This window comes from Mus caroli, chromosome 15, assembly GCF_900094665.2.
Source record: "Mus caroli chromosome 15, CAROLI_EIJ_v1.1, whole genome shotgun sequence".
Taxonomy (NCBI): Eukaryota; Metazoa; Chordata; class Mammalia; order Rodentia; family Muridae; genus Mus; species Mus caroli.
In genome coordinates, this window is record NC_034584.1 from 95,340,007 (window position 1) to 95,352,006 (window position 12,000).

At 49.7% G+C, this 12,000-nt stretch overlaps 1 protein-coding gene across 1 annotated transcript; it reads right to left on the minus strand.

The window, feature by feature from the left end:
• Positions 1-3,449: 3,449 nt before the first annotated feature.
• Positions 3,450-11,417, minus strand: LOC110310315 (keratin, type II cuticular Hb5). Its single transcript, XM_021183150.2, has 9 exons — positions 10,928-11,417; positions 8,398-8,606; positions 7,827-7,887; positions 7,610-7,705; positions 6,848-7,012; positions 6,492-6,617; positions 5,885-6,105; positions 4,993-5,024; positions 3,450-4,636 (listed from the first exon to the last, which is right to left on the minus strand). The coding sequence occupies exons 1-9, from the start codon at positions 11,345-11,347 to the stop codon at positions 4,443-4,445; spliced, it is 1,524 nt and encodes a 507-aa protein (XP_021038809.1). The 5' UTR covers positions 11,348-11,417; the 3' UTR covers positions 3,450-4,442.
• Positions 11,418-12,000: the final 583 nt, after the last annotated feature.

A 12,000-nucleotide genomic window follows, 5' to 3' on the forward strand; every position in this document is an offset into this window, starting at 1 on the left:
GAGGGTAGGGAGAAGGAGAGGGGAGGGGGAGGAGAAGAGGAAGAAGAGGAGGAGGAGGAGAGGAGGAGGAGGAGTGAGCCTGATGTGGGCTTTTAAAAACTCAAAGCCCAACCCCAGTTGGGCTTTCCTAGCAAGGCCACACCTTCTAATCTCTCCTAAACATCCCACTAGGTGGAAACCAAACATTTAAAAACAGAAGAATTTTGTTTGTTTGTTTGTTTTTATTTTTTTTTTTTTATGCTTGGTCCAGGGATAGGCACTATTTTGGAGGAGGTGTGCCCTTGTTGGAGGAAATATGTCGCTGTAGGGGTGGGCTTTGAGATATCCTCCTATATTCCTGGAAGTCAGTCTTTTCCTGGCTGCCTTTGGAACAAGATGTAGAACTCTCAGCTCCTTCAGCTCCACGTCTGCCTGAACACTGCCATACTCTCAACCTTGATGATAATGGACTTGAACCTCTGAACCTGTAAGCCAGCCTCAATGAAATGTTGTCCTTATAAGAGTTGCCTTGGTCATGGTGTCTGTTCACAGCAGTAAAACCCCAAACTAAGACAGAGACGATAGGGACCATTCTCATTTGAACCACCATAGTGGCCATGGTGGCAGCTGTGTCTGTGGTGATGCTCTCAGTGGCTATGGTGATGGTGGTAGTGCCAATGATGATAATGGTGGTGCTTGGTAATGGTGGCGATGATGGTGGCAGCGATGGTGGTGGCGGGTTCGTGGTGGTGGCAGTAGCTGTGATTATGGTGTCAGTGGTGATGGCCATGGCGATGGTGCTTCTAGTGACAGTGGTTGGTAGCCATGGTGATGGTGGGTTGGTAACATTGGCCATGGTGGTAGTATTGACATTGGTGGAGCAGGGCATGTGCTCAGTTCATGCTTTGGGATTACATTCGTGTTTAATGCCTGTACTCCTTTGTGATGCCTCCTTCCCTCTCTGTTCCCTGGTTTCTCTCCTTTCTCTATCACTGTCATTCATTCTAATGAAACCAGTGGGCACACTGGGGCTGCCTCAGCTGGTGAGGACCGAGCAGGGATTTCCAGGCGCATCCAGGTGTACAGGCGTACATTTTTTCCAGCCTACTTTTAATAGGGGTTCAACCTCTCCTCTAGCCCACCACCCAGCAGAGATAGTGGAAGAGAAAAATTATTAGGATATGGAGGAAGTGGACCTGTTAGCAATAGTTCTTTGGAGGTGAGTTCCATCTTCTTTGTGAGCAGTTCAGTCCTGTAGCAAACACCAAATACAACTCAGCAGCTGCACACCAGTCCTCTAGGCAGGCAGACACCAGGCATGAACCAACAGCTGTAGTTCAATCCTGAAGAAACTGCAAGGTTTGCCAAGCGGCCTGAGGAGAGGCCTTGGAAGTGGCAAGAAGCTACAGGAACTTCATGAGAAGTTCTTTGGTGAGCTTCTCTTGGTGTAACCACTAGCAGAGCTCAACAACACTAGGTAAGGCAGACCAATACACATGTGTTGTTGGTGAAGTATGGTGAGGTGGAGCAAACCACACCAAGGCTCAGTGCTTGTCTCCCACTGTCAGTGGGGTCATATTTATACTCCTTCATCACAAGTCCTTTCACATATTTGCTATGTCCAAACATCCTTTCACCCGAGTCTGCTTCAGGAAAACATTATTTCCTGCTCTAGCAAGACATTCTTTCACCTGTGTGCTCCAGCAAAACATCATTTGACATAACAGACTTTCCTACAAACCAGAAGTTTCCTTTTCATGGGTGACAGCTGGATGAATGGCTTTTCTCATCGTGGGTCTTTCCAGGAAGGTCCCCATACGGAGGAAAGCAGAACTTAGTGCTGATGGTCTAGTTGCAATACTGCTTAATGAGCAAACACTTTACAGGGTCACCTTGCAATGCCCACATGCAGAAAGCAGAGGAGACATGAATGGCACCAATAGGGTCTGGTCCCCAGGGAGCCATCTCCCTGTGGGTTCACCTTACAGTTCCTGTGAAGTGTGGGGAATTTGTGTTATTCACTATGTTTGTCTCAGGAGCAATAAGATGAAGTTGTATTTCCTAAGGCCACAAAGACTGAAGCAGGAGACGGTGAAGGACAGAGGGGCTGGGTGAGAAGGAACCATCCTAGGGGTGTTTATTAGAATGAGGAAGCAGAGGAGCTGGGGTCTGGGTGGGAAAGACCGGCTGCTTCAGATGGAGAGTGAATAGACAGCCCAGATCAAGTGACTTCATAGGCGCTGCAACCCACCTTTCAAACCCATTGGGAACTCTGTCTGGGGAGAGCACAGGACAGAAGAGCTGAGGCCCGTGGTCTCAAACCCTTTGTAAACTCGATGTCTGGGGAGAACATAGAACAATTAAACAAGAATTAACTGCAGAGGGTCTGACTTCTCTGATGAAGATGTTAGCTTGGTTTGTGATGTTTCGAAGAAGCAGCAAGTAGACCATCCTCGTTGTTTGTGTTGCTTGGTTTTTCTGGCTTTTCCTTAATCTGTCAATTTTAGGGACCTCTACTCCTTTAAAGTTTTTTTTCCCCCTAGAGGGCAGTTGAGCCAGTAAACTGCTTGCTGTGCATGCACAGGGACCCCATAAAACAGTTAGGTTTGGTCATGGACGATTGTAACCCTAATATAGGCTGAGGAGACGCCCATGCCAAACTCATGTGCAGCAGTCTGGCCAATCAGCTAGTGCCAAGCTCAGAGAGACCCTGTCTCACAAGATAAGGTGAAGAGAAAGCAAGAACACGTTCCGTTGTCCTGTGCACATATACCCATGTATGTAGGATTAAAAATTTCAGGATGGGGACTGGAGAGATGCTCTTAACTCAGAGGTTAAGAGTACTCATTTTCTTCAGAGGTCCTGAGTTCAATTCCCAAGCAACCACATGGTGGCTCACAACCCTCTGTAATGGGATCCAATGCCCTCTTCTGGTGTGTCTGAAGACAGCGACAGTGTACACACGAACATTAAAAAAAATTAACAAAAAATTTAAAATGTTCAGGATGGACAGGCAAGGAAAGACTGGGTTTAACAGTGATATCTTGGCATGTCAAGTTGACAAGGGGTCAGTTGTGCTGGCTTAGTTTTATGTCAACTTGACACAAGTTAGAGTCATCAAAGAGGAGGGAGCCTCAAGTGAGAAAATGCCTCTATAAGCAAGCCTTAGGGTATTTTTTTTTTAATTAGTGATGGGGAGGGACCAGCCCACACTGTAGGTGGTGCCATCTCTGCACTGGTGGTCCTGAGTCTCATCAGAAAGCAGGCCGAGCAAGCCATGGGGAGCAAGCCAGTAAGCAGCATGCCTCTATGGCCTCTCCATCAACTCCTGCTTCTAGGTTCTTGCCCTCTTTGAGTACCAGTCCTGAATTCCTTTGACAATGAACAGAGATAAGGAAATGCAAGTCAAATAACCCCCTTTACCCACAGATTGGATTGGTAATGTTTCACCACGGCAGCAGTAAGCTTAAACAGGACAATAGGATGATATATTTTGTGGGGAGGATACCATAGGGGAAGCTGGATCTGTGTCCAAGTCAGCAGGGACCGAGGAGAACAAGTGGATTAGGCTTTGGGAATGGGTAGGGAAAGAGTCACAGGGGTGAGTGGAGAAGGTTACCAGTGTGTGGCTGGTTAGCTGGTGCCGGCAAACAGACGCTGGGGAGGGGGAGAGGCCACAAAACACCACACACCCTTGCATCACAACAGTATTTATTGAAACACAGATGGGGTCAACCCAGAAGGCGAGGCACCCAGACAGAAAGTGGCCATAGTCCCCATCCCACCAGTTCTCCCTTGGACAGTTCCCTTGCACAGGCAGGGGAAGGCTGGAGCAGTATGGGGGTCTTTGAAATGTGCAAAGGCTTCTTGAACAGCAAGACCTGTTCAAAGCCCCCTAACCAGGGGCTGTGGGTAGTAGTCCTCCCCAGAGAGCAGACTATTTTCTGGGAGGTAACCCAAGAAGTGTGATTAGAGTAGTTTGTCCCAAAGGAAGGCAGTCAGCTAAGGAGGTTAGTAAACCCAACCGACTAAAGGCATATGCTTGCTGCCCCTGTACCTGGGGAAAGAAGTAGGAGCTGCTTGGGAAGGGTTCCCTCTGGTTTTTATTTTGGGGGGCATGGCTGGGTGGTTAGGATCATGCCTTGACCCAAGAAGGCTACACTTCATTGTCCAGTCAGCCTGTGTGACTGGTAGTGTCCCGGAGAGCTTGGCGAATAATACAAATCATTTACAAGTATCTGAAGGCAGGTTGTGGGTAAGGGAAGGGTTGGGAATGACCTTCTAAAGTGAAGCCAGAGGAGAACTGGGAGACAGCTCCCTAAAAGGAGAAGGCAGAGGAGAGTGGCCCTGAACTCTTTCCTCTCACAGAAACATCTGAAAGATTCTGGAAGCAAGCACACATTTTTCATCCACACACCACTCCACTCTGGGGCAGACAGGTGGCTCATTTGGAGACCCTGGCACTAAGCGAAGCGCACTGAGCGGCTGCTCCCACAGGTAAAGCTGGAGGTGCGGGGCTGGCAAGGAGAGCAGGAGTCAGGGGCCATCACTGTGATGCTGCCCCCAGTGACAGAGGGTCCAGAGGCAATCTGGCGCCCTGGGGTTGTGCCATAGGTGAGGCCCCCACATGTGACTCCTCCACGGGAGCTGCTGACACCTGTGGGAAGAGGAACAGGGAGGGGTGAGGGGCTTGCTGGGGTGTCACCCACCTGCCAGAAGTCCCTGAGGGCTTCACATACAGGGCCTGCCTCCTCCTCAAGGGGTCAGTGGTTAACATGACAGGTTCTGTTTTTTCAACCCCTAGACCCCTCTCTCTGGGTTGCAATTTCTGGTGACTACCAGTAAGGGGCACTCAACTTTTGGATACCCTTTCCCATCCCCAGAAGTCCTTAAAGAAGATCCTGGAGAAGAGGAAGTTGGGGAACATTGGAGGTTCAGTGGGGTAGCCCTGTGATTAGCTTTGCCCATTTCCAAAGTCATTTTTCTAGAAGGCATTTTCCAGCAGATACTTACAGACATTCACAGAGCCCACACCCTCGCACAGCCTAGGGGGAAAGAAAGTGCCATTAGTTCCAAGCAGTGAACTGGATTCCTTGAGACAGTTGCCTTGGAAGAGACAGGGTCATCTTTTGTTCTAGGTAGACTCTATTTCATGAAAGTCAGAAAGGGCTTTCCTAAATATTCTCATTCTCTCTCTCTCTCTCTCTCTCTCTCTCTCTCTCTCTCTCTCTTTCTCTCTCTCTNCTCTTTCTTTCTCTCTTTCCTTCCTTCCTTCCTTCCTTCCTTCCTTCCTCCCTTCCTTCCTTCCTTCCTTCCTTCCTTCCTTCCTTCCTTCGATGTATCCCTGATCCATGGAGACCAACTCCCTTTGTTTAGAGCAGCAGTAAGTGGAATTGTGACTTTCACACACTGCCTGCAATCAGAGTGCCTGAACCTGCTGAATGTGCTTGTAGCAAGGACAAGATAGAGCTAGATATAAACAGGGTACATCATCCTTATTATACATGAGCTTAATCTCAAAGGAAGCTATGAATGGGCTGTAGAAGCCCAGGACCCAGTGTTGGATCCCAGCTCTGCAGCTTAGTAACTTTGTGTCCATGGGAAATGTGCTGGCTGTTGAGCCAATCTGCCTCTGTTTTCAGATAGTATACTTCCCTGACAGGATGTAGAATTAAAAATGAGCACTTGACATAGAGCATGTGATATGTGCTAGGTAGCCATTAGTACTGAAGCCTGGCCTGGAGTAGGGTGGATAGATCTGTGTGTCATAGTTGGGACAAGACAGTTCCCTGGGAGGACCAGGGTCATCTCTTTACATTCAAGGACTGACAGGCNCTAGCCAGCTTGCATGTTCAAGACAGTTTGACCAGTCAAATGCATTCCCACAAGGTTCTTCTCAGCTCACCTCTGCTCCTCGCCCTCCAGCAGGCGCCTGTAGGTGGCGATCTCGATGTCCAGTGCCAGCTTGGAGTTCATCACTTCCTGGTACTCCTTGAGCAGGCAGGCCATGTCCTGCTTGGCCTTCTGCAGGGCGCCCTCCAGCTCAGCCAGCTTGCAGCGGGCATCAGCGAGGGCGGCCTCTCCCTGCTGCTCTGCCTCAGCCACAGCAGCTTCAAGCTTTGCACGCTGTGGGGTAAAGAGGGGGTTTCTTGTTAGAACAAGATATGGATGGGGTGTGGGCCCTGCTTGCTGGCCTCCTCCTAGTGTATAGAGCAGAAGAGAGAGCCCTAGGGAGGATTCATGGCAGGTAGTTAGATGTGCTGGCAATCCAAGGAAGAGATGGGGGCAGGGGCTTTTTAGCATCTCACTTTGCTGGTGGGCGCTGGCTGTTGGGCATCAATGAATGGGTCACCCCAGCATAAGGGTTGTAAGAGACTGGGGAAACCTTGCCTTCTCTCTAGGTCCCTGCTCGGTCTCATGCTTAGTCTGAGCCACACCATTTCACTCTAGTGAGCCAAGGCCTGGTGATGTTGCCTCTGCTCATTGCTGTTCTGAATCTACCTTCAACCTACCTGGCACTTGGCATTCTCGATCTCGGCGGTCAGCCTCTGGATCATTCTGTTCAGCTCGTTGATCTCCTCCTTCGTGCGGCGCAGGGTCTCCCCATGCCGGATCACTGTGGCCTTCATCTCCTCACACTGGTGGTTGGAGATGGGGCACAGATGTTTATGAAGCACAGAAGAACAATCACCCCCTTAGCATAACACCAATGAGTGTGTAGCTTGTACAACAGTTCCACATAGCAATGCTGGCCGGCCACCCCAACCTGAGATCAGTCAGACATTCCCTTACCACTCCTAAGGGAAAAGAAGCCTTTTCTAATAGACACCTTACATGGCTCCCACAACCATGTCTAGGAGGCAATCACCTTGGTGCGGTACCAGGACTCAGCCTCTGCCCGGCTGCGGCTGGCAACGTCATCATACTGAGCCTTGATCTCAGCCACGACGCAGTCCATGTTCAGGTCTCGGCTGTTGTCCATCTTGACGATGACAGAGGTGTCTGAGATGTGGGCTTGCAGAACACAGACCTCCTGTGGAGTGATCGGTAAGAGCATTATACTTGGTGGCTTTTCTGGGCTTGGTACCCCATTCCTGGGGGTAGTATTGATTCTCTAGTGGAGTTCTGGAGGAAGGTCTGTGATTCCTGCCCCTTCCTCCTTCATTCACGCACAGACACAATAAAGAACAGATAAGTCAGAAGCCCTAAACGTCACCTGGGACCAGCCTCTGACTTGAAAATGGGAGAAGTGTGGGAAGGCCTAACCTGAAGCCCCAGGCAAAGGATCTGGATTTGAATGCCAAACAGTATCTAGTCCACTGTGGACCTTCGTACATGGAATCCCCTTCATATCCATCTATAGACTAGCATGCAAACAGCTCTCTGACATGCAGAGATGCCCACTGGCACAGAAGCCAAACACACATACGTGATTATTTTTATACATGTGAACACAGATACCTGTAGCTCTGTGTACTCAGCACTCTACACCCTGCATAGTGGGACCTTTTCACATGGGTATAGGTGATGGTTTTATCCATGTGCCATGTTGCGGCATACTCTCAGATATAGGCCCCTGAACCTCCACCCCATCTCTGTGTATCTCTGGCATGCGAGTGAGTGAATCTACCTCTTCATAAAGACGCTTCAGGAAGCTTGACTCCTCCACCAAGGCCTCCACGTTGGCCTCCAGGTCTGATTTACGTAAGTAGGCACAGTCCACATCCTGATGGAGGGCAGAGAGGAGGGAAGGCACGTGTGTAGGTGGAAAGGGCCCAAGGGTAGGTGGTCTGGCCAGCCTGGGGACTGTGCCTGCAGGTCACAGAGGTGGCTCCTCCCTGTCTTACCTTCTTTAGTACCACAAACTCATTCTCTGCCGTAGCCCTCAGAGCCACCTCCTCTTCATACCTGCATGTGGAGAAAGGACTCGAACTCAGAGCTGGAACCTCAAATCCTGCCTCAGCAACTAGCCAAGATCTTCCAGGGGTCATATAAGGGATCAAGACTTTCCTGGTGTGACACTGTCTTTGTGTGATCTGTTTGCACATTGCTCCTGGCTAGATTTTGTCTCGACTTGTATTCTCAAGCCCTTTGGCTCTGGGGTGGGTTCACCCCAAGTCTAAATCATCGGGGCATCCTAGTTTCAAAGAGTACCATGCTGGTGTGGAGAGCCCTCAGACCAGCCCGGTGCCCAGAGCAGAAAGGCTGGCAAAGAATGGAAAGATGACAGTGGGACTCCTGTGTGGATTCCTATGCTCACTTCCTGGGAGCCAACACCCATGTACTTGGTCCACTGTACACACACACACTCTCCAAGGCCCGGGAAGTCCTGTGGGGGATCCTACAGATCCTATAGATGCTGCAGCGGAGGCTTCCCATCCCCCTTCTTCCCAGGGTCCTGTAAGCATACACACTCACTTTTTCTTGTAGCCCTCCATGGCCTCCTGCACATGGTTGAGCTCAGCAGCCAGCCTCCCGCTGTCGGCCTCCACACACTCAGCCTCCCGCCTCAGCGCCTCTATGTAGCCTCCAAACAGGGGCTCCAGGTTGCTCTCACAGCACTTGCGGTTCTGGTAGAACTGCCACTTGGTCTCCAGCAGCTTGTTCTGCTGCTCCAGGAAGCGTACCTGTCATTCAGGGCAAGGAGAGAGACGTTTAGAAAATGTGTGTGTGTGTGTGTGTGTGTGCACATGGTATATGTGTGTGCATGTGCGGTGTGTGCGTGTGCATAAGGGGTGTATGTGTGTGTATGGTGTGGTGTGTGCATATGATGTGTGTATGGGGCATGTGTGGTGTGTATATATAGTGGTATGTGTGTATTTTTGGGTATGTGTTGTGTGTATGGTGTGTATGTGGTATGTGTATATTTTGGTGTATGTGTTGTGTGTACTGTATGTGGTGGTGGTGGTGTGTGTGTGGTATGGTGTGTGCATACATGTGGTATGTGTGTGTGTGTGGTGTGCATGTGTGTGCATGCATATGTGTGGTGTGGTTTGTGCATATGATGTGTGTATGGGGCATGTGTGGTGTGTACATATAGTGGTATGTGTATATTTTTGGATATGTGTTGTGTTTGTGGTGTGTGTGTGTGTGTGTGTGTGTGTGTGTGTGTATGTGTGTTATGTGTGTGTGTGGTGTGCTTTGCCATTTCATGTTGGCTGAGCCCGAGGTCAGGCTGCAGTTCCAGCTCTGCAGGTGAAGATGGACAAGCTGTTGAACCTCTTGCTGTGTGTCATGCTCCTCGCTTCTGTGATAATAGTGTTACAGCTATGAAGACTGAGCAGGTTCACACATGTAAGATGCTTAGAACAGTCCCTGACATGTAGCAGGGATAGCAAGTCAATAAAGCTACTCTAATTACCAGTGGTCTCTTAGTCATTCATTCCCAACAAACACATCTCCAGTGTCACTGTGTGGTACCCAGACCCCTACCTACACACATGTGTACCTCATACCACACATGTGTACACACACAGCACACACAAACACACACATGCCACATACCATACATATACACTTCATGCATGCACTCACACACACCACATAACATCACATACATATGTACCACATACACCACACATACATGCACACCACATACCACAGCACAATACACTACACCATACCACACACACACATACACACACACACACACACCATGCCAAACAGCACAAACTCCATACACATAGGCCACACACTACACACACATCTCTCATCTCTCTCTCTCTCTCTCTCTCACACACACACACACACACACCACATGCCCAAGATATCCATGGCTGTCTATTCATGTCTATGACTTTTTTTTTTCTATTTCCATGTCTTCATTTGTTTCTGTGTTTTCTATATCGATGTCTGTTTATTTCTGTTTTTATGGCTTTCTCTCTCTATTTCTAAGGTTTTTGTGTCTGCATCTTTGTCTTTGTTTTTGTCTGTGTGTCTGTCTGTGCTATTTGTCCATGGGGCTCATTCATTTGTCATGATTCTGTGTGCGGGGTGCAGACGCCATTTCCTCCACACTGTAGACAGGGAAGCAGACTCCTGAGGACGGGAAGACTGGCTCACACCCACTGGCAGAGTGACGTCCCCATCCACTGCCTTCCCTGGCGCACAGTGTGTCTGCTCATGTCTCCCTCAGCTCTATCCCTCAGTATAACATGGATATTAGGATCTACCCGTGGGGTGATTTTGAGGATTTATGAAGACCACTAAAGTATCAAGAATGTCACTTCTGCAGTCTCTAGAACCTGATGTCAGACCTACTTTGCTAAAAGGATTTAGACTCACTTCCCATAAACCCCTGGGAGGCAGCTGCCAGCATTGATGGGTGCCCAGAAAGCAGGGCACATCCCTATCTCTCTTCCAGTGCCCACCCCCTTGTTCAGCTGCCATACGTCCACTACCGTCTTTGGAAAAGACAGTAACCATTGACATTTCTCAAATGCTTGCTATTTCCCTGTACTTTCCATAACGGCACCCCAGAATCCTTGGATAAACCCACGAGGCAGGTTTTGTTATTCAGGAGTGTATCCTGCCTGGGGTGTCACACTACTGACTGTCACGGCCAGCACATGAAGAAGCAGTGTGACCCATGCTCTCTTCCACTTCCCACGCTGCCTAGACAGCCACTGTGCCTTCTGTTTGTGTCGTCTTCCATTCTCCTAACCCTCAGCCCCCAAATAGGCTTCTGGGGACACCCCTGCTCTTCATATTGTACACACACACACACACACACACACACACACTTTAAACCATAGACTCAGTTTCTAGACTACAGAGTGAATTTTCCAAGTACCAAAAGAAGGCAATGGATCCATCCATCTATGTGGTCTGCATTTCTCCCCCTCTCCTGTCTGTAACCTGGCATCTAGTTTGTTTCCTCAACAGACTGGGGTCTTCCCAAGGAAGGTTAGGACTGAGGTCTGCTCTGGACCATCACAGCCACACCCACCTTGTCAATGAAGGCCGCAAACTTGCTGTTGAGACACTTGATTTGCTCCTTCTCTTCATACTTCACACACTGAGCATTGGGGTCAATCTCCAGGTTCAGGGGCGTGAGCAGGCTCTCATTGACAGAGACGGTGGTGATGCAGGGCGGGCTGGGCCCACAGACGCCTCCAGAGCGGTATCCGAAGCTGCGTCCACAGGAGCCAGAGCGGAAGCCCCCAACAGCCATGCGGGGCCCACAGGGGCTTGGGTTACAGAGGCTTCGGCTGCTGAAGCCGGTCAATCCCCGGTAGCAAGACACTCCTCGGAAGGGAGCTGCGCTGATGCAGCAGCGGTTGCCAGTTTTGGGGGCCACAGCTGAGCAGGAGCTGAAGTTTCTGGTAACTCCACATCCTGGGCTGATCCTGTAGGAGCGACAGGACATGGTGTGAGCTGGATGTTGTCTACGCGGCGGTTGTGGGTTTGGTGCAGGTTGCAGAGTGTGAGACTTGGAATCCTTTGGGTCTCTCTGATCCTCTGTGGTCCTTTTATTAGTGGGGAGAGCTGGGGTTGGCTGTGTAAAAGCAGTGAAAAGCCATTTTATGTTGTTTATGGGCTTGGGGAGGTTGCCAGGAACTCCTTAAGGACTCATCTTAAAGGTGAGCTCAGAGGCGATTTGGGCCCCGTGAAGGATTGAAGATGTTATTACGGACACTGGGAAGCACTTTTCATCTTCAAAGCTCTTTACACACATTAAGTAATTAATTTTCACACAGTCTCTCTGAGATGGCCTCAACCCACACCTGGAGACAGATTTGAACTCCATAACAATCTGGGGGCGGCTAGGTTTGGGATACCAGTGGGGGCTATAGAATCAAGAAAAGGCTGGAGTCTCAGTTTAGATGAGACCCAGAGGTCTCTGCTCTGTCACCAGCCCCACACAGACATATCGTCATGTATGCCACTGTCCTTGGAGAAGCCTCACTGTCCTTGACTGCTTGCCCTAAGGTGGTTCAGGCCTAGAGGGGTCGCTCTAACCCTGTGTTCTTAAGGACAGAGGGCTGGAGAAGACAGTCCCTTGGAACCTTCTGGATTCCA